Genomic DNA, 26,352 nt, shown 5'->3' on the forward strand with positions numbered 1-26,352 from the left:
AGGTTACCTGAGGTCATATTGCAGGAACACACGCAAGCCTTTGCAGTAAAAAGCTCTTGGGGTCTCGCAGAACATGTAGAGAGAATTTTTTTGCACGGGTGATTTTGGAACAGTCAATTTATGCATCGGGAGGGAGATTGGCGAAGTATGATACTCTTGCAAATATTGCCTTTCTACGTGCAGTTAATATTTCGATTTTCCCAGGTGTTATTTTGGGACAGCACACTTCTTGCATGGGGAGGAGTATGGCTAAACATTCTGTATTTGCTCAGGGGCAAATGACGGCCTTTCTAGTTGGTTCACAGATTTTTTTCAGAAAAAACTATGGGATGACAGGGCAAAAAGAAATAGAAATAAAAATTCTAAAACTATCTAAGATTAATAGAAAATACAAAATTAATACAGATACAGTCAAACCTGTACTAGCAACCTGAGTTGCCTGACCCCTGTTTTTTCTTACTTCAACAGCGTTCAGTCGCTTTAATCTATGAGTCATATTTTCAACTATTTGAAAATTATAGTTTAAAATTTATTTTTGAATAACATTTTAAGTTATGACTATTTCCAAATTGTATCCACTTATTTGAGTAACAGCTGTCACCTCGCATATATTATTACCTGGATGTCTAACCTTCATCAATGTTTTAAATTAAAGTTTGAGGTTATCAATGAATCTTGGTACATGTACCTTTTAATGCCCGGCTTCCAACCATGAAAGAGGATGTGATCAGTGAACTAAAAACACCGAACAACTGCTGTTACCGTGTCGCGCTATCCCAAGGGACAACAGAAGGTTATGAAACGGTTGGTAAATTCCTCATCTCACTGAAATGTCTGTCCTGGGAGTTCCCCAGTCTTTTTTCCACCCTTGTGATCTAAAACAACGCTTGGGTTCGTGCCCTCGCAGAGTTGACGGATCGTGTGGAGCAAGTTTTAAGGTCATTCTGACAGTTTGTTGTGCGTAATCATTTGTCAGGGAGGATGATTTGGCAGAAGTCTGCACGTTTTCTCCCAGGGCTTGTCCATATTGTCAAGGATTTATCAATTGAAGAAGAATTACACCACCGTGAACTCAAGTATTGCTCAAGAGTGATGGAGAAATTTTTATCTATATCTGCCCTAGGGTGTTCAAGTCACTTCATGAAAGTGTCATTTGGAGGATGACTTGGCATATTAATACTGTTGCATGTATACCAGTAAATCCGATACCAGTATATCTGATAAGAAATAGAGCCAAACCTGTCTAGATTTTCCTAACAGGAGAATTAGAAATATCTTCCATGGACATTCTTTAAAACTACACCATTTATACTGTCTATCTACAGCTCAAAACTCCCAACCACAGTATGTCCTGAACAAAAAATATCAAACCTAAAATCTCTGCTGCAGTCCCGTAACAAGACGCTAAGGGGCTAAAAATCTACTTATTTCTCATCAAGGCAAACCCTTCTTTCTACTTTGGCAGTCCAGTGTCAGTGCAGACAGAAGACATACCCACATAACAAATATCAAGACAATGGAATCGGGCTTCCTCAAGTTATGCTGTTCATCCACAATCAAACATTCACACAAACGCTACACAAAAGAAATAACCTTTCTTTCTAAGGTAATTGCAAACTCCTACCTGTTGGATGTGTATGGGCGTGTTGATGATGTAGTCTGCTGCATCCTGGGACAGAGACAGGTTGTTCATCAGAACCTTCTGGAACTCTGACTTGTCCGTCAGCACCGAGCCCAAACTGAAGTCTGGGGAAACACAAGAAAAACAGGAAAACTTAGTCAGAAAATTGCAGAAACAACAACCTTTGCACACAATTTCTAGATCTTTTGGACCATCTGACTTGTCTGTCAGCAAGAATCCCAAACTGGAGTCTGGGAAAATTTAAGGAGATCAAGATAAAGAAGGCTAAGTCAGGAACATACATATGCAGACAATTTCAGAAAATTTCTTGAACTTGAATTTTGATTTTCTGGAATCCTTACAACATGCAAATACCGCAGCTTGGGCACACAAACAACAGCAAAGACAGGTATGCGTACCCATTTTTTTTCTTTCAAAGCATTCGAACATGTACATGTATTCAGTGTATCTATTGCTTGGTTTCAGTGTATCTTGACACATATATTTACTGCTTCTTGGATAGACATCCAAATTCTCTGTCCTTAGTGCTGAATTAGAGGATGTTATCACAAAAGTTGTCAGTCGATGAAAAAGTTCCCAGAAGGACTTTCAAACGTCTTAAGGTATAGATGCATACATATTGGCATTGACCTTTCCAAGGATAAGGCTAGAGCTTCTATAAAGAGCCCTTGTTCATATACATTAGGCATGCTCTACCGAAGCAATAAAGTCAAGGGCGTAGGAAGTACCCATGTATTGGCTTACAGGTCATGAACACTCATAATACTCTCTAAGGTGCAGCTCTGGGTGTGCAACGAACATTTGAGACCTTAACATGACAGATTTATTAGAGCAAGATGGCTTCCTATTCTCTTCTGAGGAGCGAATCATGAAATATTCAGGACTTCTCTTTCAGGAGCTGTGAATTATTAACGCCAGCTCATTATGACCACCTCCCACAGCATACAGACTGCGACCTGTTACTGATGGTGAACATAATATCAGATGACATTGATGCCAAGATAATAACCACTTACTGGTCGCTAATCACCTACAGAAGGTAGAAGTATGTGAGAAGTGTGGTAAGGATCACAAAAGAGTTTTGGCCATGTTTGACAGATTCCATGGAAATAATGGCTTTTGCAAAGCAATTTACACCTACTGGCTATCTGCAGCTGACACACACTGATCAAGAGGCCCTTCTATTTTGAGCGCTTAGCAAAGCAAAATTAAAGAGTCTGAGCGAAAACTTTGAACGATCATAGCCAGATAAAAGTTTCTTTTCCATAATCCTTGGTTTTAGTCTAGCCAAGGAGGTTTAATAGAAAAGAGTCACCTATTTGAAACATCTGAAATCATCTGGTTGCTTGATTTATTGATTTGATAATTTTCATTAGGCCACACCAATTTAATTTCTCGGTTAACAGATTTTTTTAATTGTAGCACAAGGACATCATTAAAACAGAAGGCTGGGGTGAAAACTTGCACCTGACCCTGTTCACACCCTGAAACTGTGTGCACCAAAGTACATTTATTTTCCTCTGAAATTCTGTTTTCATGTTGTTTTCCAATCTAGCATTTTTTTTTAAATTCCGTTAACCAAGAAATTAAATTGGTGTGGCCTGATCAATGAAAGATGGTTGATGCTGTCTGAAACGTCTGGCTGCTTAAAGAATTCATCTAATTGCTTGATTGATTGATTGATTGATTGATTGATTGATTGATTGATTGATTTTATATACTAGTATAACGTAAAAGAAAAAGTTTTTTTAATTCCTCCTTCCAAGTTCTAACTGCTGAATTCTCCCAGCCTGGTGAGTAACTGCCAATCGCAAAATCTAACAACAGGATAATTTTACGCCTCTCAGAAGACGCTGTGTTATCTACCGGAAATATAAATGTCCTTGTCAGCATCTGCTGACCAAAGGTCAATGGAGGTTATTGATATTTACCGTAGCGGTTTGCCTGCAGGGGAAGCTTCTGGCACTGTTTCAAGGATTTCCATCTTTCTGTGCCGGCATGGCTGATATATTTTTCAACAAGTTGCATGTAGGCTATGTCAATTTTTGTGTTCTTGGATTTTGAAATGCTGATCTCATTCTGTAGATTAAATCACCATGAAAACAGAGTCTGAGAAGCAAGTCTGTATCCTGGTTCACATGTTACAAGGATGCCTATCTTTCTGTGTCAGCATGGCTGATAAATTTATCAACAAGTTGCATGACGTATATATGTATGTCAATCTATATTTTGTGTTCTTGGACTTTTGAAAGGATAATGCTGACCACATACTGTAGATTAAATCAACATGAAAACAGAGTATGGGAGGCAAGCCTACATCCTGGTTCAAATGTTACAAGGATTTCTATCTTTCTATGCCAGAACAGCAGATATATCTTTCAACAAGTTGCATGTAGGCTATGTCAATTTATTTCTTGTGTTCTTTGATTTTAAAAGGATAATGCTGACCTGATACTGTAGATTAAATCAACATGAAAACAGAGTCTGAGAGACAAGCCTGCATCTTGGTTCACATGTAACAAGGATTTCTATTTTTCTATGCCAGAACAGCTGATATATTTTTCAACAAGTTGCATGTAGGCTATGTCGATTTATTTTTTGTGCTCTTGGATTTTTAAAAGATAATGGCTAACACTCGTGTGGCAAGGGAAAACAGACGATAAACCAGATAGTGAGTGGGTGAGTGAGTGAATGCTAACCTCATTCTATACAATCAACATGAAAACAGAGCCAGAGAGACAAGCCTGCATCTTGGTTCACACAGTTTCAAAGAGCGATTATAATCAGAATCTGATGCAGGTATTTGAATTGAATTGCTTTTCTCCTTGCCCAATAGCTAGCTAAATCTTAACATAGAATATCAAATGCAAGGCTGTCTCCAGGACCCATCCTTCCGTCCCAGGACTGAAATTTGCTTGTTGGGAAAAAAAATTCAACCCTGTCCGTCCAAAAAATATCAATTTCATGACCTACGACTGATGAAAATGTATTTTTGTAAGCTTAGAACAACAGATTCAACATTGAAAATCAAAAACATGGGCTCCCAAACAATGAGTGGGACGGAAAAAAATTTGAAAGCTGGAGGCAGCCCTGATCAAATGGGTTGGTGTGGTCTACTACTTAAAAAAAATGACAAACGAAATTGAAAGTGATTCTAGGAAGACTCTCTATAGATCTGTAGAGTGATTGCAACAGGCAGATGTCAGCGATGCTGACAGTCACTCAATCAAGCCCCCAGGGAAATCATTGTCTGGTAGTTACATCATTATAGCGGCATTACATTTTTATCAAACTTCATGATACACCAAATCATTTTGGATCCTTCGATATCTTAGATAACACTAAAGCAAGGCCACACCAATTTAATTTGTTGGTTCACAGAACTAAATAGAATTATGCTGAACACCAAACATTAAAAGATGCTGAACATTAAAACTAGGGGAGTTCAACATTGCTATCCTTAGTGCTGAATGACATTCACACTGACAATGCTGCACAGACACTACCATACCTGTCCTTAGGCCACACCAATCTAATTTGTTGGTTAACGTGACAAAAAAGAATTATGCTAAATGCTAAACATTAAACAATGCTGAACATTAAAACCAGTGGAGGGTATATTGCTGTCCTTGGTGCTGAATGCTGTGTTGATTGACTTGCTATGATATCTTTGGTGCTGAATTAGATTCACACTGGAAATTCTGTAAAGACACTCTAGCTTTCCTGTCTTCAGGCTGCACCAATTAAATCATTTGGTTCTCCAATTAAAGAGAAGTTATACTGAACTAGACATGAAAGCAGACTAGTGTGAGATAGAAGTCTGTACCTTGGTACTCTCAGTTTCTGGGAGTGAATACAGAAACTGTAGCTTATTTATGTTTTCTCCCTACTCTCTGTTTTAATGGTGTCCTCTTGCTAGATTTTTATCTTAAAATGTTCTGCAGACCAGTGGAATAAGGCACTTTGGCCCAAGGGGCCAAGAGGGTCAATGATGGAGGGCCAACATGGGAGTCAAATCTGACTGTTTGATCAATCATTAGAACTCACCAACTTACATGAGTTTCCTTCGCTCTTGCATATCTAAGTTAATGATGAAGCCGGGGGCAAATGTAAAGACAGAGGGCCAAGGCAAAAGTGTAATATGCCGCTGTATCTAGTCCCTGAAACTGCCATGTACAAAGGAGGTTTGGTTAAACCTTCTTAGTAAGAATCTTACATGTAAAATGAGACAAAGAACCATCATACTCAGTCTGCTTTAGTGTTGATCTTACAGACCTACTTGATAATATCATAATAATCATCTATCATGTTTTGATCAACTTGTGGTGTTCTAAAAGTTAATTTAAGAAGGTAATATTCAATACAATATTATTTTTCTCTTCATGATATTACGTGGTAGTTTTCATCTATATTTGAGTTGGATTCTTCCATCAACAGTGACACATTGTTCAATATCTTGGCGCTTGGATTTCCCATGAAAAATGTGTGCAGACAGCAAGGCAATGTGTCATTTAAATGCATCAATGGTTGAGAACACCTTTAACTGCAGCTTGGAGTCTGTGTAGATATTTTCTAATATGTCTACCTGCACAGGGCCATGAAGAAACTAGAATGTGACACTACAGTGACAAATAGCAGGTTGTGGCGCCAAAATGCTTTACATTCTTCATGATCATCTATATGTACATGTATACAGTAGACTGGGAAAAGGCTATGGTAATAGATATACATTTGTAGAACAAAACAGATTGGTTGGATTCAGGAGGCTGTATGGATCAGAAAATGCTTGCCAGTCATGAACTGTGAAGAAAGGGGATTCAGAATCAGTCATGATCGAGACCACAATCATCCCAATGCAGCAGCAACACTCAGCTTAAGTGCAAAGGAGATCTAGAACCAGCCATTATTGCCCTGAGGAAGGTAACAGACAGTCACCAAATGCATGCCAGCTTCGACATTTGGTTGTGTATAAAGAACTTTGTAATCCATCTGTAGCAGCTTTAGAATTCAACAGATAACAAGGTTCCAAATTGCACTGACATGAACATTTTCAAAACACTTTTATTTTTCATAACTCAAGTTTGTATTTCAACCTGACATCCCCATATCTACAAGACTGTCAAGATCCATAAAAGCTCAAGGAAGCTGTAAACTAACCATCAAACCATTTGATGCCTAAATCACAATATACATGTAACATTGGAGCATTTTGTATTCTTGTGGCCAGCTTGCCAGAGTTGTAACAGGCCAACCTGCAGAACAAGATATCAGACTCAAGCAGCCAGGAAGTAGAATGGATGACATCTTCCATCTCCCTAAATGCCAGCTGTGCTTTTGAATTCCCTCCTTGATACTTTCTCAGTCTATCTGACAGTGTATATCTTGATTTCTTCAGGCTTTTGGTCACCGCTTATCTAAGGCGAGAGATTGCTTTTCTCAGCAGAAAGGCTTGCTACTCTTTTTTGACTGGAGAAACTTTAGGGTGGATTCTTTGGCAAAAGTTACCACAGACTGAACTTCCTCAGAGACTTCATGTTTTCAGTTATTGCTTTCTTTTTTTGTTTGTTTGTATTGTATGTAATTGGTTAGCTTGACTGCTTGATCACAGAGTAATCAAAACTGCTGTGACTTGGAAATCTGAAGTTGTACGACCTAGAAGACGACCCACTCTCCGACGAACTATACAAATGGATGGGAAGAAACACTTTTAGAAATAGTGGGTGCATGTGCACCTGTGTGCACCCAGAATTGGAGCTGTGCACCTAATTTTTGACTGTGGGTGCACTGGTGCACCTAGATATTTTTGTAGGCTATAGGGTAAAGGTACTATTGTACACTAGTATACAGAATATTCTTGAAATGTAAGTATCAGAAAAAGCAAAATAACCTAGTTTGTAACAGTTGTACTTTCTTTGATGCATTACTTGACTGTTTGGAATTTTGAAGTTAGCAATAGAATTACAGATATTTAAGAGCGTTAAACTTTTTAATTATGTTTTTCTGACATTCAACTTTATTTTGTGGTGCACCCAAAATTCTTTCTGTGCACCTAATTTTCAGGGTTGGGTGCATCAGTGCACCTATTTCCACAAATGAATTTCGAGCCCTGACTTTGGACCAAATTCAGGACATGGCAGAAGCGGAACAGAACTGGAACCTCTGGGGAGAGAAAGTCTGCTGCCAAGTCGAGCTAATAGTATGCAAAAGAGTTGCAGGATGATCTAAAGTCTAAAGTAAAGTAGAATGACAGACGTCAAAACAAACGTTAACAACATGGGCAAACCTGGTCCTCTCTTGAAGCTTGGTTTTCAGTATAATTTCCCAGTTAAGTAATCTTTAGAATCCAAAAAGTAACAACAAAAATTGGTGACGGTCCTTAACTGAGAGTCTTGATTGTCTAGCCATGCTGGGGATTGATGACCCCTCCTGGGGGCGGGTACGGGGTGTCAGCGAGCCACAGGTCGGTGTAATGAGCCTATTTTCCACACCAGTGCCTCCCCGGGAGTCATTAGGAAACACCTGTTTGTCACCTCCATTTTCTCCTGCCTCTTCTGAATTAGTCTCCACCAGAGTGACTACAGGGATGTGTCCCTGCCTTGGGGTTTTTCTAGGGAAAATTGCAAGGGGGAACATTGCGAGGGGAATGAAAACCCAATTCCAAGGGGATATTTTGATCTTGAAAATGAAACTGCAAGTCGGATTTGAACCAAACCTTCTGACCCAATTAAAAGCAGTTTGCTATCCACTAGACAATTTATACTAAGTATAACTAATACCATTTTTCATCTCCATTGTCAAAGTTTGGGATCAGCTCCAAATAAGGTATGCATACATGTACATTTGTAGCTTAAATAAGTTAAAAGTGTATCTGTCAATTTGCAAAGAGCTGTAGGTAAAGAGTTAGTCTAGGAAACCAGCCAGCCAGGATTTTTACTCAACCTTCTGACCCAAAAGGATCTACAACTTCCACTAAATACACTGTACATGATTTTTCAGCATCATTGTCAAAGTTTGAGATCAGTTCTAGACAAGGGGTCATACAGAATGTCAGTATCAAACTGCAAGTAACAAGCATATTGGGGTCTAGCAAACTAGACTGCAAGCTGGGATTAGTACCCAAGCAACTTTTTGACCCAAAAGCAGATTAATATCTACTACTGGTAATACCACCAGTATCCACTACTAGTAATACCATTTTTCAGCTTCATTGTCAAAGTTTGAGATCAATTCTAGACAAGGCCAGGCCAGTGCATACATGTGCATGTAGCTTAAACTCTAAAGAGTGAAAATCCATGACATGCATTGTACACATCAGGGCTTTTTCTAGAAAAATTGAATAAGAGGGAGCACACACAGGCAAGGGAGCGAATTCTATGTATTTATGGAAGAATCCATTGCTGAGTGAAGGCTGTATGCTGGGGATTTAGTTAAAATCTGAATTCGACAAGGGGACGCTGGGCTGAAACAAGAGGGTGCAGCGCCCCTCTTTCCTGATTTAGATGAATCCCTGCACATGTACAGTATCAGTATGTCAGTATCAAACTGCAAGTAACAAGTATATTGCAGACTCTAGGAAACCAGACTGCAAGCCGGGATTCATACCCAACCTTCTGACCCAAAAGCAGATTTAACTATCCACTAGACGACTTCCACTATTATCATTTTTCTGCTTCATTGTCAAAGTTTGAGATCAATTCTAAACATGGGGTGCATACATTTGTAGCTTAAAGTCCTAGAGCGAAAATACATGTACAGTACAATGTATGTCTGATTATGACTATGAGTATCAGACTGCAAGTAAGAAGCATATTGCAGACTCTAGGAAACCAGACTGCAAGCCGGGATTTGTACCCAACCTTCTGACCCAAGAGGAGATTACTATCCGCTACACCACTTCCACTCAATCCCTTGCACATCCTTTAACACCAATCCTCTTCGGCTGAGACGTAGTAAAAGGATTCTTTAGAGCTGCTGCAGCAGGAATAACAATACAGAACGTGACCTCCACAGTGCAAGGACGTGCGTTCCTCAGCGGCAAGTTCACTTAATCTCCAAGCAGATGCAGGGTCAAGTTTATTCTACACCGTTTATGCAACATTTCTTGCTTACTTGCTTATGTCGAGCCTTAAAGTCCATTCTAGAGATCATCTTCTAGCGGTCCACCTTTTTAACTCTTATGGCCTCCAGGTCAAAGTGTTCAATCAAAGCGAAAATGCACTCAGAAGCCATAGAAAACGCTGTGAAAACATGTTCAAAACATACCAGATCTTCCACCTACTAGGGCACTGACTACATGTTAAGTTTTCTGACCTATGGCTACATAACCTGTTACAGAAGGACTTACAGTCTGTAAATGATCGATGCACTCATAAAACTCAAAACAAAAATACGCTCAACTAGAAAGCCATAGAAACTGCTGTAAAAACATGTTCATACATGGCAGATCTTCCGCCTGCTTGGACACTGACTAGAGTTCACTGACCTGATCTGCACGATTTACGGTCTGTAAATGATCGATTCACTCAAAAACATTAGAGTCAAAACAAAAAATTAATGCGCTCGACCAGAAAGCCATAATTATAAGAAAATGCTGTGAAAACATGTTCAGAACATGCCAAGTCCTCCACCAGGTCCTGCTTAGACACTGACTAGATTTCACTGACCTGATCTGCACGATTTACGGTCTGTGAATGATTGATTCACTCATTACACGTAATCAGCCATCACTCACACATCCAGGGCACAGCAATTTACTCTTTTTTTATCAAATTTGAAAACAAAAAAAGGCCGAGCTGTAGAATTACATTGTTGTAACATGCAAAACAGAGTCTGCGGGGGGGGGGGGGAGTAAAAGAATTGTTGGAATTCAGAATCTAATAATTTCAAAAAGGTTCATCTACATTTCTGTATTATGACAGAAATGATAAAGATAGCATAATATGTACAAAACTGTTCCAGCAGCTCTTTTGATATCAAATGTCAGGATAAGCATGTGCATGTGCATGTGCATGTGCATGCCATGTATTAGTATTAGGTTTAACTGCAAATTATGCTGCCTTTAAAATTTGGGAGCTAACACTCAAATGAGAGTATTACACAACACAAGCAAAAAGACATAATTTTCTTCCTCAATGTCCCCTATTAATACATTTTGAACATAATTTCCTCTTCTGATATATCAAATGTCAGGATAAGCATGTGCATGGGCATGTGCATGTGCATGCCATATATTAGTATTACAGTATTACTGTAGGTTTTACTGCAAATTATGCTGCCTTTAAAATTTGGGAGCTAACACTCAAATTAGAGTGTTACACAACACAAGCATTCTTCCTCAATGTCCCCTATTAATACATTTTGAACATAATTTTCTTCTTTTATGCCTGCTAAACTAAAGACTGAGTTGCAAGCTGCTTCACCATTAGGGCAGGTAATATAGTAGGAGGATAGCCCACATTTCTCTGCATAACCACACTTTTATCCTCCTCCCCCATAAGCCAGTGTGGTGCTGTAATGTGCTAAGAAATGAGATAAGCCCCATAAAAACAGATTTCTCCACTATAACACGCCTGCAGAGGCAATAAAGGCATCTACACAGCCTACTTGCACCTCTCAGTAGGATTAAAACAGACTCAAATAATGAGGCATACATCAGTCAGGATATTGGAATTTGCACACGACCATTTTGGTAGTCTGTATATAAGCCACCTTCCTCAGGGCTACCTTTTATTTATCACATCAAATTTTACCACGCTTTATGCCAAAAGTAGCTTTATGTCCACATTCAGAGAAACAGTTAATGCATACTATGGTGTGCATATTAAACTGTAGATATAAAATGTTAACTCTCACATGCAGCATCAGTAATTCCTGAGGTACATTTGTATGCACACTTCAGATATCCAGGTGTTCACAACATTCTTGAAAAGGCCTAGATAATTTGGCAGTCTTAAGGTTCATTTGTTTGTTCAGACCATGCACAATTGTTATCAGACCATGCACAATGACACACAGGGCAGCAAGTTTCCTTGTTGTTTCTGTAGCAGGGTATAGTTTTTACAGGGAGGGGTTGCTAGCCGTTCCCTTTAAGTTTAACGTGCTTGAGGCACCTCTTTGAACACGGGGACTCACACTTTACGTCCCTTCCAAAAAACAGGTGTAGCCCCAACCAAGATGCCCTTCCCAGGATTGAACTGGGGTCTCCAAGCTACCAACTAATTGGAATCAGGAGCTCAACTGTGAGGCTGCTAAGTGATATCCCTTCTCTCAGCAATACAGTCCTAAAAAGACCCAGATACATAATTTTAAAAACAAAATATCAACCCAGCAAAGAGAAGACTAGAACCAACATTCTAACTTCCATCTGCCCAATGTTGCCAACTCTCCATATGGAAGTTTATTGGCAATCACCTAGTTTCAAAAGTTACAGTACAGGTGTAACTTAATCAATAGTTTAACAGTACAGGTGTCGCTGTTTAAAGATGCCTTCTCAAAAGCAAACTATTTACAATCATAATAATTATGGTTGTGTACAAAGAGTCCTTTTATTCAGTGACTTACCAACCCGATGAAACTATCATTACACAAGAAACTATTAATTACAGTCCCAGAAAGACCCAGCTATATCATTTAAAGCAAAATCAACCCAAACAGAAGCTAGAACCAACATTTTAACTTCCATAAGCCAAATGTTGCCAACTTTCCATATGGAAGTTTATTGGCAATTGCCTAATTTTATTATAGATAAAGTACAGGACAATGTAACTATTCCAAAAATTACAGTACAGGTGTTGCTGTTAACAGATACCTTCTCAAAAGCAAAGTATTTTTCAATCACTTGGTTGTATACAAAAAGTCTTTTTCTTTAGTGAACTATTCTTACACCAGAAACTATTATTACAGTCCCAGAAACTCCAAGATAAATCATTTCAAGCAAAATCAACCCAGCAAGGAGAAGGCTAGAACCAACATTCTAACTTCCATCAGCCCTTTGTTGCCAACTCTCCATATGGAAGTTTATTGGCAATTGCCTAGTTTCAAACTGGAAAGACTCTTCCCAGAGACAAGCAATTATTCCTCCCCACTGATTCCTTCATTGTCGGTAAAAAGACCCAATTACAGCATTAGAGGATCGGCAGGCCCCCGTCGCTCGCCCATCGCTCACACGATTATGGGTGCCGCGATAATTTCATTGCTCCTCCGGGTGTGAAAGGAGGCTGCAAAAATCAATTTAGGCCCCGCCAATGTACGTGTAATGTCTTGGTTCTCGTATTTTCTTTACATAAGGCCACACCAATTTAATTTCTTGGTTAACAGATTTTTTTGTAAGATTTTAGCACGAGGACATCATCATCAAAACAGAAGGCTGGGGTGAAAACTTGCACCTGACCCTATTCACTCCTTAAAGCTGTGTGTGCCACATTACAAACTTTCCTGCGAGATCCTAATCTAATGTGGATTTCCAATCTAGCATTTTTTTTTAAATCCCGTTAACCAAGAAATAAAATTGGTGTGGCCTAATGGTGGCCTGGAAGAACGACATGAAAATACGTGCTCGAGGTGTGGCTCTCCTGAAACATGGGACCTCCATCTATATCCTATCCAAGGAATGGATGTAAGACAACAAACCTTTCGCCTGAGCGAAGCGCTGCTCCAGCGAGTTGGGGTCGTTGACCAGAGACTCGTAGTTGTGGAGGATCTCGTAGAACTTCTGCCGAACATCGCTGTCCTCATCGAACAGCGCGTTCTGCTGAACAGAGTTGCTCAGACGCTCCAAGAACTGGTACGCTCTGGGGTTGGGAAAATGGTGTTGTTAGGACTAGGATATATCATAGGATTGTCAACATTCTAGAGCAAAACATCCGATGTCTTCTTTCTTTTCACAACAAATATACTGTACTCAGTAACCCTTCTCTTTTATCCATTAACTCTCTCCTTTAAAGGCAACCAAAGCAATATTAGGGCCCAAAAATCGGATTTTGAAAGTCAACTTATTTAGTCATTTCTATACATGATTAGTTCAAACAACTTCTACTATCACAATGTATAGCGACGTCCATGATGCAAAAATATAACTTTGTTGTAATGTGAGAACTCACTAAAAATTGTCACCGGGGTTTTTGTAGGCTCGGGAAACTAAGGGGATCATCGTATGGCATGTTTTTGCACAGTTTTAAAATGCTGAAAGTATGAGGTTATTAGACAAATGTGCTAGACAGTGTTACCGGTAGTAAATGTCACTACAATAAAGATTTCAGCATTTTTTTATTTCCATTTTTTGGTCCCTGATATTGCTTTGGTTGCCTTTAATATACTGTATATTGCAAAAGTGCCTGTGCACGTGTGCAGCTTAATTTACAATTTAAGCAAAAGCGCACTTTACATGTAGGACTGATCTATATCAATTTAGTGTCACATTTGCTTAATATTCACTTGCCTCTCCAGTGTACATGTATGTACAAACACAATGTACCCGAATAGCATATTAAGCCAAGGAAAGATTACTTGTCTAGAAGAATCTTTTTTGAAAGCAACAGTAGCTGGCAGAGTAAGGGAAAAAAACAGAGCTATCATCTAAATACCTGAAAAGTGTCAACTCATTCATCATCATCATTCACTGGTTTCTGCATCTGCAGTAGTGGAAATGTATAGCAGCTACATTCAGTTTTTTCAGTAAATTAATTATGCTAATTAAAACAAGGTATCAGATTACACTGAATGATGTACACTCACGTTGACTTGTCGTATCTGGGGAAGCCGTAGCTGTCCCTGTGACCCCCGGGACAGAGAGCCTGCATGACTGGCAGGACCCCCGCGGAGGGGAGAGGCTGCGCTGCAAAGAGACCTGCAGAAACACAGTAACAGGTGTTTAGATTCATTATCATCTCTCTAATACATGTACATTTGTACTGTCACACAGTAGTACATTTTTACACATGTACAGGCATGGCTTGCAGTACACCAGTGGAGGTGGGCTGCAAAGGAACCTGTAGAAACAGTACACAGTAACAGTTGTTTAGATTCATTATCATCTCTCATATACACGAATTGTACAGTTCATTTTTAAAGGCAGACTAAACTTAATTTCGTAAAGCATACTGCAGTATGTTAAGTATACCACTAAGACCAGTTCTGACTTCTTTTACATGAGTCCATCATAGATTAGCGTTTTTACAATATTTGAAATTTGCGGTGTGGTGATGTAATACTGGCGATGTCCAAAGACCTTTGACCTTTGTGACGTCAGATTCCAAGTCAGAGGAATGGCGTCTGGAGCAATTCCTATGGTGTAGGTGTGGCCAACTCGGAATCTGACGTCACAAAGGTCAAAGGTCTTTGGACATCGCCAGTATTACATCACCAAACCGCGAATTTCAAATATTGTAAAAACGCTATGATGGACTCATGTAAAAGAAGTCAGAACTGGTGTTAGTGGTATATTTAACATACTGCAGTATGCTTTGCAAAATTAAGTTTAGTCTGCCTTTAACATACACAAGCATGGTTGGTAGTTGCAGGACACCAGTGACTGTGAACAGCTTGGCTGCAAAGGAACCTGCAAAAAAAATTAGTACCAGTGAGAAGTTTATTGCAAATTTTTGCCAAAAGGCTCCTTGTCCTATACAACATTCCAGGGATGATGATTGAAGACAATTTTCACAATATCATGACAACGATAAAAGAGGATTTACATGTAACTAAATTATCTCAAATATGATTATCTACAGTGAATACAATGTAGCAATGACAATAAAACTTTCTTTGAGAAACAAGATCAAGAAGTGGCGGGAAAATGATGTAACACTTCAAGAGCAACACTGGCCTACATTTGCAGCAACTCTACTGTAAATGATGATGATGATCATGATGATATTTTGCAAATGAACGTGTTGTCTGTATGGACAAACTAATTCATTTATTAATCTATTGGTTTGGCTGAAATATAGATAAATGGCAAGGCTCAACTACGTGTAGCTTATTGCTTAAAGCAACTTAATTTTGGTTTTATACTAAGTCTTGTAGTACCACAACTTTGAAGCTTCATGATCAGATTTTCTAGAAATGCTCATACTATTAGGCAATAAGATTAACAGTGTTCTTGACTAATGCGTAACCCATGTGCAGTCCTTACATATCATATCATCAACTCACACCTGAAGTTTGACCTTTCCGAGTCCTAGTTGACCTTAATCCCCCTTCCCCGGATGTTCTATCTCATTCGTTCCCCTCCATTTTGTCTGTGCCCCGGCAACTTATAGCAACTTGGTTTTATACTATGTCTTATAGTACCACAAATCTGAAGCTTCAGATTTTCTAAAAATGCTCATACTGGTACTATTAAGGCATAGGATTAAGTGTGTTCCTGCATAACCCATACACAGTCCTTACATATCATCAACCCACACCTGAAGTTTGACCTTTCCGAGTTCTATTTGACCTTTCCCCCCTCCCCGGATGTTCTATCTCATTTCGTTCCCCTCCATTGTCCCTATACCCCGGCAATTACACACCTAACCAAGCCTTCACATCCCCATCCGTCACGCCGCAGATAAACGTCACCATCACAGATGTCGATTAGAGCAGTTTCTTCTCTAATGCCTTACAAGTGCGTCATCAATAGCCTGGGTATCATCCTCTGTAGTAACCGCTGGCTTGATTGCTAATTGCTTGCTAACCACAGATTTAACCATGGTTTAAACTAAGCCTTCATATCCTCATCTGTCACGCCGCAGATAAATGCCACCATCACAGATGTTGATTAGAACAGTCAGCCTCTTCCCTAATGCCTTACATGTACGTCTGACTCATCAATAGCTTGGGTACCATCCTCCGTAGTAACGGCAGGCTCAATTGTTTTGCTTGCCAACCACAGATTTAACCATGGTTTAAACCAAGCCTTGAATCACATTCCATCTGTCACGCCGCAGATAAATGCCACCATCACAGATGTTGATTAGAACAGTCAGCCTCTTCCCTAATGCCTTACATGTACGTCTGACTCATCAATAGCTTGGGTACCATCCTCCGTAGTAACGGCAGGCTCAATTGTTTTGCTTGCCAACCACAGATTTAACCATGGTTTAAACCAAGCCTTGAATCACATTCCATCTGTCACGCCGCAGATAAATGCCACCATCACAGATGTTGATTAAAACAGTCAGCCTCTTCTCTAATGCCTTACAAGTGCGTCTGACTCATCAATAGCTTGGGTACCATCCTCCGTAGTTACCGCTGGCTCAATTGTTTTGCTTGCTAACCACAGATTTAACCATGGTTTAAACCAAGCCTTCATATCCTCATCTGTCACACCGCAGATAAACGTCACCACCACAGATGTCGATTAGAGCAGTTTCTTCTCTAATGCCTTACAAGTGCGTCATCAATAGCCTGGGTACCATCCTTCGTGGTAACCGCCGGCTCAATCGTTTTGCTTGCTAACCTTAGATTTAACCGTGGTTCAAACCAAGCCTTGAATCACATCCCAATCTGTCACACCGTAGATAAACGCCACCATCACAGATGTCGAGTAGAACAGCCTCTCTAATGCCTTAGTAACATGTACGTTACCAAGGCAACAACAGATGATTATCTTGGTTCGACAGAGTTTTTAACCTTCTCCCTGCTGCCTAACTCTATAACCAATAGGAAATCGGGTGCCATACTGCTACTTCAGAGTGCTAAGGTACAATTTTAGCAAGAAACATCATGAAAACAGGGCTGCAAGGAAAACTAAGTAAAGGATAAGATTATAAAACTGTACTCTGTCTTAAAATCTGAGAGCCAACAGATTGGTTTAGAGTGGCCTGAGTTATTTTTTCATCTCAACATAATTCATATATAATACTTTGGCTTGAGACCATTATACAAAATGAATACAAAACAAAGTTTTAGTTAAGTACAATACAAATGTATGTCTTTCACTAAAAACCAGGAGTCATACTTGGTTAGCCTATTTCAATTTCCCATAAACATTTTGTAGATGATACAAGGCGTTACTGACAACACATAATACATGCATTACACATACAGTAACTGTTGTAACTTCTACTGACAGAGTTAACATTTGATAAGGTGATGAGTAATGACGTCCCTCCCCGATGGCCAAACCATCAAGAATTCCACCCAACCTTTCTGCCAGAATGAATTATTACTGGGGACATCTTAAATTGATGGTTTAATATTTCAGGAGTGGTGCCAAGATTACAAATTGCCATCACCTTCAAATCATCACATAACCCTTCTTTTCCTGCTGGAAGGAAATATCAGCTGAGTTATTGCAAGAAGAGTAAGGCACATATACATGTACATGTAGCATCCCAGGATACATGTTTAGTATAGGAAAAGGGACTCAAAAGAGCCAAGTGCTATCTACATTTTACAGAAGACTTGATCGATAGCAAGGCCACATGTAGACATTGTTCCACCAGAAAGAAAGCTGCTGTAGCCACTGCTTTTGTCTTCAAAATGAAAATGTTGACTCCAAAATGAAACTATTTCCTATATTGTTACCACTTCACATTGCTGTTTGTTCCTAAGGGCAGCGTTCGAAATACCCGTCTGCAATCTGCAAATTGCATAAAGATTTTCAAGATTGCAGAAGAAAAATTAAACAATCTGCAATTTTGCAGAAGAAAAAAAATCAGACCCCGGATTCAATGGCTCTCAATTCAGGAGATTAGATAGACTTACTAGTACTAAGCAAACTAGCGGCACTGTAAATAAACTGAAGCCCACAGCGCCGCGCAAGATGGCGACGATTCGGTGCGTTCCGACTGCCTGGTGCTACTTGAGGTCAGTTTTTTTCGGGGGGTTTCGACACTTTCCGTGATCACTTCGGGGACGAATCATGTGAGAAAATGTCAAATTCGTACATTTCCGTCAACCCTCGCTAATCTCCGCGGTCACGATCTCGTGGTCGGCAAAAGTCGGGAAAACAATTCCCGGATGTTCTAACGTAAACAAGTAGTACTAGTACTAGTATGTCGCAAGGTAAGCTGCGATTTCTTCAGAGCCCGAATTACTCGGGGCATGGGCGCGATGACAGAAGGAACGAAACGGTGGCCACTACATTAGCCCGTGGTCCTTGAAGCCCAGATGGCAGCGATGAAGTTGAGAACTACTCGGATAGATATTGAGCACCGCCTTGTGTGGAAAAGGCGGAACATTTTCTCCTGTGCCGACACAGTGGGGAGGGGGGCACTCACGTGAAAAACTAACATCGCCGGGCCGTCTCTGGAGTCTCCCCGAATGTCCGAAGTCGGAGCCCGATGCTTGAAACCGATAGCGATGTTTCAGATTTATACAAAAAAACTACACAGAGGCCAAGGTTTGCGTAAAGGCGTTTTATTTTGAATTTTACATTTTTTTTCTCGGTTTTTGTCATGTTTTCTGTGGGCCGTGGCTGTGTCACAGGTCGTGCGATCTTGTTTATTAATCATAATACGCATCAGAACACGTATTTCTCGCAAGGATATAATTCCCTTGTCCTCCTTATCAGGCAGGCTGTTGAATTCGTTTTTAATTTTGATACACATACTGAAATGATCATACGAATATTTGATTTGATTGATATCGAATAAATATACTTGCTGTTGCATTTTTCGCTATTAATTTGAATATTTTTCACACACATGCATGTTATTCCTCATAAAAACTTTGCTCGTGATAATCAAAGATGGAGTGAGAGAATAAAGAATTACAGCAATGTTGCAAAGCTCTAGATATAATGTAAGTAAGTAGGCATTATCAAGTTGAGAAGGTTGTAGTATGTAGTATGGAGGCATGTGTATTTGCAGAAAATATTTTCAAATTGCAGAAAAATTTTTTGACATTCTGCAATATTGCAGAACACTGAAAAAAAGTATTTCTACCACTGTAAGGGTCACAAAGCAGTCTGGGTAAGACAGTGAGGTCTGCCATCTCTGATTGCCTTGTCCAAATTGCAAGTAATAATGCAGGCAGCCAACAACATTTCAGGTTGAGGAAAAAGAGTATGTCAAGAACTGAAAAACCTAACCTGTCCTTGGTGCTGAACATATGTTCCATGTCTGTAACACTTGACATCTCTGACTGTCTTGTTTAAATCCAGCTAGCAACATTTCAGGCTGACCAAAAAGAGACAGTCAAGCCCTGAAAAAAAAACTATCCTGTCCTTGGTGCTGATCACGTATTCCATGTTAGTCATATTTGGTATTTCCGTATTGGAAAGTAATGGAAAGGCAACATGGTGAACCCAAGGCTTGTATGTAGAGTGTATGTGTCTGTGAATGTGTGTTTGTGTATTTTTGTGTCTGTCCATCTGTGTATCTGTCTTTCTGTCTGTCAGTGTTTTTCCACAAGTTCCTACAAGATATTATAGCATGTAGTGTTGTTATAGTACTTAAACTCAATACTCCTCTTTCTTTTTATCTGTAGCAATGGAAGGGTAACAAAGCAGAATGCACAAACAGCAAAGTCTGTCATCATTGATTGCCATGTTGAAAGCCAGCCAGCAACATTTCCAGCTGACTAAAAAAAGTATGTCAAGAATTGAAAAAAACCTAGCCTGTCCTTGGTGCTGATTATGTGTTCCATGCCTCTCACGTTTGATATTTAAGTTTACAGTAATGAAAGGACAACATTAGGTGAATCCAAAGCTTGTATGGAGTGTGTGTCTGTCTGTGTATGTCTGTGTATCTGTCTGTCTGTCTCTCAGTGCATTTCAACAATGTCTTCTAATAGTATCCAGTATTTTTATAGTCAATGGTCAATGTTTTCTGTAGGACTGGAGAGGTAACAAAACAGAATGCACAAGCAGCAAAGCCTGTCATCTCTGATTTCCATGTTTAAAGCCAGCTAGCAACATTTCAAGCTGACAAAAAAGAGCCCTAAAAAACCTAGCCTGTCCTTGGTTCTGAATATGTGTTCTATGCCTGTCACATTTGGCATTTAAGTTTACAGTAATGGAAAGGCAACATTGTAAAACCAACGCTTAATGGGCCCTTGCAACAAGATAACTGCAGAAAGAGAATCAATTCAACCGGGCAGATAATACCCATCAGTCCACGGCAAGATTCATTCCGATGTGCTTAAGTGTATGTCTTTAAAGGACACGAGGAAAGTTACAGTCTGATTTACATGTAGGAAGTGGGTTTGGGTTTACTATCAACCGTGCACAGAATGGTAATCAAAGTTATGTCAGGTAGAATAAGGACGAACACCAATTCCGAGAAAAAACATTAACTTTTGCTTACACCATCTTAAAAACTAGAAGCTGTGACTGCTGAGATTTTACACATTGCTTGAAAGTTCAAAGATGAAGAACAAATTCTTTAGAATTTTGGCGTTTTCTTTTCTTTTACATCTTGCATCGTATTCTACTTATGAAGTCAAGGGTCACATGAATGAAATTTTGGCATCAGCAAAAAGTTGTGGTCCTTAATAATATTATGATTATGCAGAGGTGCTCATTACTTCATGTACAATTTTTTGGAGTATTGCCTGCTTTGAAAACCAAGAAATTTCTATGATTCTGCCTGAATAGTCTGCACAGTGCATGATCACATTATGGAAGCCACATCTGGCACTACGAGACATTCTAATGTAGCAAAAGGAGAAACACATTAGATTGAGTTACCCTTCACACCAAGAGTAAGCATATTTACTGAGTATTGAAGAATCTACCAATTGGGACAAACTAATTAAGTAAACGTTATTTAGATCTATGCTAGACATCTGAAGTTGTTTGGCCATATATTTTGATTAAGGATATTGACATGAATAAAGACTAACAATTAAATAATTTGCCAATTTGGACACACAAAGATAGGGAACATCTTAAAGTTACTGTGTTTGTTGGTAGCTGCAAAAATGTATCCAGAGTTTTATTTGTCTTTAAAATTATATTCATTTTGTTGTTAATCGTTTACTTTCTATTTTGATTTTGTTTTACCTGTAATTTGGTAAGATTACACCATATAAATACTTAAGTTTTCAGGGCTGAATATGACTAGAAATGTTTCACAATGACATACTGGCCATCTATTGTTCTTCTTCAGTTTGCCTCACAGGTAAGATATAAACAAAAATTGATAGCTTTTCACCTGCAGGTTTTTTCCTCAAATTATAGGTTTAAAAAATGGGCATTTTGCATCCTGTGCTCAATAAGTATAACTGTCAGCGGTCCACATTATTTTTTTGATAAACATTAGTCTCTTCGTAGGATTCTTTTGTTCAGGCTTTCCCCTTGATTCTTTAAGAGTAACAGATGATATACATTATATACCACCTTTATGCCGTACACGCTGAGCATTTGTTGATATTCCGTCAGGGTATTTCGGCAAATGTCATAACGCCTCCGGCTGAAAACGTGCGATAGCCTATACTATACATACGTCTGTCCGTTAAATGATCCGGTCCAACATTAATAGTCCCTACATTAGTTTAATCATGGCTGCAATGGACTGTTGAATTTCATGGCCTGTAATCACTAGGTACGGACAGAATCGAATACCTGAGCAGAATACCTGATCAGGGATCTCCCTAAGATTAAGAATAGAACCGTGGCACTCCTCCATCCTGTTCTAATCCGAGCTCCATCCTATTGATTTTAAAAGTTAGAGTAACAGTATTTCTTCCAATGTTTCCCAGGCAAAGCCTGAGTGTAATTTTGCTAAAAACTCAAGACTTCAGTAATTGTAGACAAGATGCAAACCTGAAGTTGCAGGAAATGAAAAGGCAAAATGCAGCAGTAGCTCTCCTCTTGACGGATGTATGCACCCCCCCCCCCCCCCTCCATACCTCCTCCCTCAAGACATGTATCCTGTGCTTGGCACCCTCCCCCCATCCTGCTCTATACATGTACTTCTGGGGAGATCCTAATGATACACGTATGTAGACAACATCTCTCAGGTACTCCAGTCAAACCTGGATTCATGAATAGTATTGTCAGGTTGGCATTAGTCACTGAATGAAAAGACTCGTTTTACACAACCAAGTGATTTATTCAACCAACATTTTGGTGACCATCTGTCATCACCTTCCTGAAGCTAATTCTGACTGCTTCACATTGCACTGCAGCACAGGTGTCTCCACAGGCACCTAATATATATAGTCTTAAAGAATTCGAAGGGGAGCTCCTTGCAACACATTAGTCCTGCTGAAGTTATTTACATGAAAGACAAAGAGTCACACAAGTCAGAGACTTCCAGATGCTGATTTTGACACAAAGTTCTCCACAGGCTCCCATATATCACTTTAAGAATTCGAAACGGAGCTCTTTGCAACAAATGTGCAAGTCCTGCTGAAGTTATTTACATTGGTAGCGTGCGTAGTCCAGTGGTTAGCGATCTCGCCTCTGGAACTAGAAGCCCTGGGTTCGATCCCGGCTGTGTCGCTCACCCGACGTGCATGCTGCCGAAAAGGGTCGCAGTCCCTAGGACGGGACGTTAAGCCGTAGTCCACTGTTCATTGTGCTTGTCGAAAAGAGCTAGGGGAATTTCCCTGGTACAATGAACCTGTAAATACTGTACATAGCGTCTGTCTTCTCTGTCACGACCAGTGGAAGATTAGCTCATCTGTTCATTGAGTTCACTTGAGCTAAACTGGTTCGAGATCACTTTCCTTTCCTTTATTGAACTTTCCTGTCAGCCACAAACAGCTGTAACTTGAAGACTTTTTAGATGCTGATTTTGGCACCCATATATCACTTAAAGCTAAGAAATCAAAGGGAAGCTCCTGCAACACATTTGCAAAGCCTGCTGAAGTTATTTACATGGAAGAGCCACACAATTGCAAGTTGGAGACTTCTTGATGCTGAATTTAGCACAAAGTTCTCCACAGGATCACTTAAACTTAAAGAAATCAAAGGGAAGCTCCTTGCAACACAAATCCTGCTGATGGTATTTACATGAAAGACAAAGAGTCACACATACAAGTCAGAGACTTCTAGAAGCTGATTTTGGCAGAAAGTTCTCCAAAGGCCCCCATATGTCACTTAAAGAAACCGAAAGGGAGCTCTTTGCAACATATGTCTTGCTTAAGTTATTTACATATACTGGTAGGCAGTCTGGCCACACAAGTTAGATACTTCCAAAAGCTGATTTTGGCAGAAAGTTCTCCATGGGCGCTGATGGTATTTACATGCAAGAGCCACACAATTGCAAGTTGCAAACTTTTTGTAGACTTCTAGATGCTGATTTTGGCACAAAGGTCTCCACAGGCGCCCATACATCACTTAAAGAACCCGGAGCTCTTTGCAACACACATACGCGTCTTGCTGAAATTATTTACAATAATGTGAAGCGAGCAGAGGCGATGCCAATCAGTGGAAACTGTGCGGGCCGAGATACGATCTGGTCGTGTTTGCCGCGTGCAGTGAACAATGGCAAACCTGCCGGGGGAGCTCAGATAATGGTTCGATTTCCCGTGAGCGTCGTTCATTCTTACAGACGGGGAAACTTGGCGCGGGAGCGCGAAGGTTATAGTATCGATTTCTTCAAGTATAAAGAAAGGCGAGTCTTATCTTTGAAGGCCTTCTGGAGCATTGAAAGATGCTAATGTAGCAGCGCTGAGCCGAGGTTTGACTTTCAGAAGCTGGAGTTTAATAATTTTTTCGGGAGAGATTTTGCAGATGCACTGTACAAGCTTTATAGCCATTGATGTAGTACTGGCAACTTGCCGCAATTTGCAAAAGAAGGTTGCAAAAGTTTTCTGCAATATGGTAGAATTGTAATGGAGGGTCAAATATTTGTAACAGTGAAGTTCATTTTCCTATACACAACGCTGTTTTATTGATTTCTATGGTACTATACAGATTTGTATGTCTTATCTCTTAAGGCCTTCTTATGCGTACTAAGAATATTTTGACTGAGCCAGGATTCAATTTATAGAAGATGTTCAAGCGGAATTTGATGATTTGTGCAAGAATCTCAAGATGCGAGGATGCTGTTCAAGGACGAGAATGCTGTCACTGATAGCACTGTGACAGTGAGTTTTGCAACTTAACCAGGGCCGTCTCTAGGACTTGTCCCTCCATCCAGCGCAGGGATGGAAATTTGCTTGTTGTTAAAGTCCTCCATATGGCGGTGCCCATCTCCAATTCACAGCCCTTGGGCCACACAACTTTGTGCAAGTCTCTACAGCAGGGGGCTAGATTTTTGCAAGATACTCAAGAAATGCAAGGATATTGTTGAAGGACATCTATGCTGTCACTGATAGCACAGTGAGTTTTGAAACTTAACCAGGGCTGTCTCTAGGACCTGTCCCTCTATCCAGGGACGGAAATTTGCTTGTTGGGACAGACAAAATTTTCCCCCGTCTGTCCCAAAACTACAAACTTCATGACATGAAATTGATGAGAATGAATCTTGGTTTAAAGCTTAAAATGACAGATTTCACAACAAAAATTCACAACATGGGCTCCCAAACAATGAGTGGGACAGAAAAAAATTAAAACTGGAGACAGCCCTGCACTCAACAAAGTTTTTTTTGGTCTGCAAGTTCACTGACGTGGAGTGTAGAACATCATGTACAAGGCCGTTGTATTGATTTCTACAGCAAAGGCCTATAGCTATACATGTAGCTATCTTATCTCCCAAGGTCTACTGGTACATCACATTTACAGGATGCTAATGTACCATGGCCAGTACTGAGCCTGGGTTTGACTTAAAGAAGCTGGGATTGAACGATTCTTCCAGAGCATATTTCAAAGAGTCAAGTGTCAGCTTCCAAGGAATTCAATGCTGACATATCTACATGTACATGTAGTTTGAACAAAATTTTGGGCTCACAATTCCAAGTTGGGCAATGCAATATGGGTTAAGAACTTAAGAGGTAACAAAAAAGTACTACATGAAATGATTACATATTTTGCTGTCAATGTATTCATTACATGCCCTTGTGAAAATTTGGTTTGCTGCTTGAATCCGTATGCTCGAAATTCAGTTTTGGGAATATAATATACACTGTACAAAAGGAAGATGCACATAAGAACCGTGGGTGCACAACATACAACTCTGGTCGGGCAACTACCTGGCACAGGCAACCACGTCCAGTCACAAGCCACATCAAAACAGTCCTGTCCATTTTTACATAGTTACCCCCACCCTGCCCTCAGCAACCATTTTTCCCAGTGCCTTGAGTTGCGGAATCCAGGTTTGAACAGTCATGGGAACAGATACTCTGACAAGCATAAAATTCTGATTGACCGGGGATGCTACAAGGTCACATGTTAAGTTAAAATCCTCCCACACCATAATTGATGTATAGGGCAGTGCCCATCTCCGTTTCATAGCCCTGGGGCCACACTGTGGTGCAATCACTGCAGCAGGGGGCTAGTCCACTGGCAGTGGAGTGTGTTTAACTTCCATACTGTTTCATAAGTATGTACCATTTTTATAAAGTCTTTGGTAAGACTCAATGCGCCTCTTGTCCAGAGGTGCCCTACCTGGGGCTAGAACCCCAGTCCTTCTGGTCCAAGTAATTTGAACCAGATGTGGCAGAGTAGCAAAGGCGCAGACCACTACACCACAGGGACACCCCCAAGGTCACATGTGGACATTGTAATTTTGCCCCTGAGGTCCTTAAAATGCCCGATTTCAACTTAAAACCCTCTGAAACTCCACTAATTTGGTCAATACTCTCCTTTGCAATGCTCCTTGCAATTTTTTCCTTAAAAAAAGAACCTAGTCATATTGTGCCATTACTACTACATACAATCATTTGTACTTTGT

The 26,352-nt window shown here is 39.9% G+C and overlaps 1 protein-coding gene across 1 annotated transcript in view; it reads right to left on the reverse strand.

Moving 5' to 3' along the window:
- Positions 1-26,352, reverse strand: part of LOC136442650 (ATP-binding cassette sub-family A member 2-like) — a 49,057-nt gene that overhangs the window by 16,391 nt on the left and 6,314 nt on the right. Inside the window, exons 3-5 of the mRNA XM_066439594.1 lie at positions 14,375-14,486; positions 13,271-13,431; positions 1,625-1,746 (exon numbers count right to left, since the gene is read on the reverse strand). Coding sequence (XP_066295691.1) covers positions 1,625-1,746; positions 13,271-13,431; positions 14,375-14,486 — 395 coding nt within the window. The remainder of the gene's footprint in view (positions 1-1,624; positions 1,747-13,270; positions 13,432-14,374; positions 14,487-26,352) is intronic.

Source organism: Branchiostoma lanceolatum, chromosome 9 (assembly GCF_035083965.1).
Source record: "Branchiostoma lanceolatum isolate klBraLanc5 chromosome 9, klBraLanc5.hap2, whole genome shotgun sequence".
NCBI lineage: Eukaryota > Metazoa > Chordata > Leptocardii > Amphioxiformes > Branchiostomatidae > Branchiostoma > Branchiostoma lanceolatum.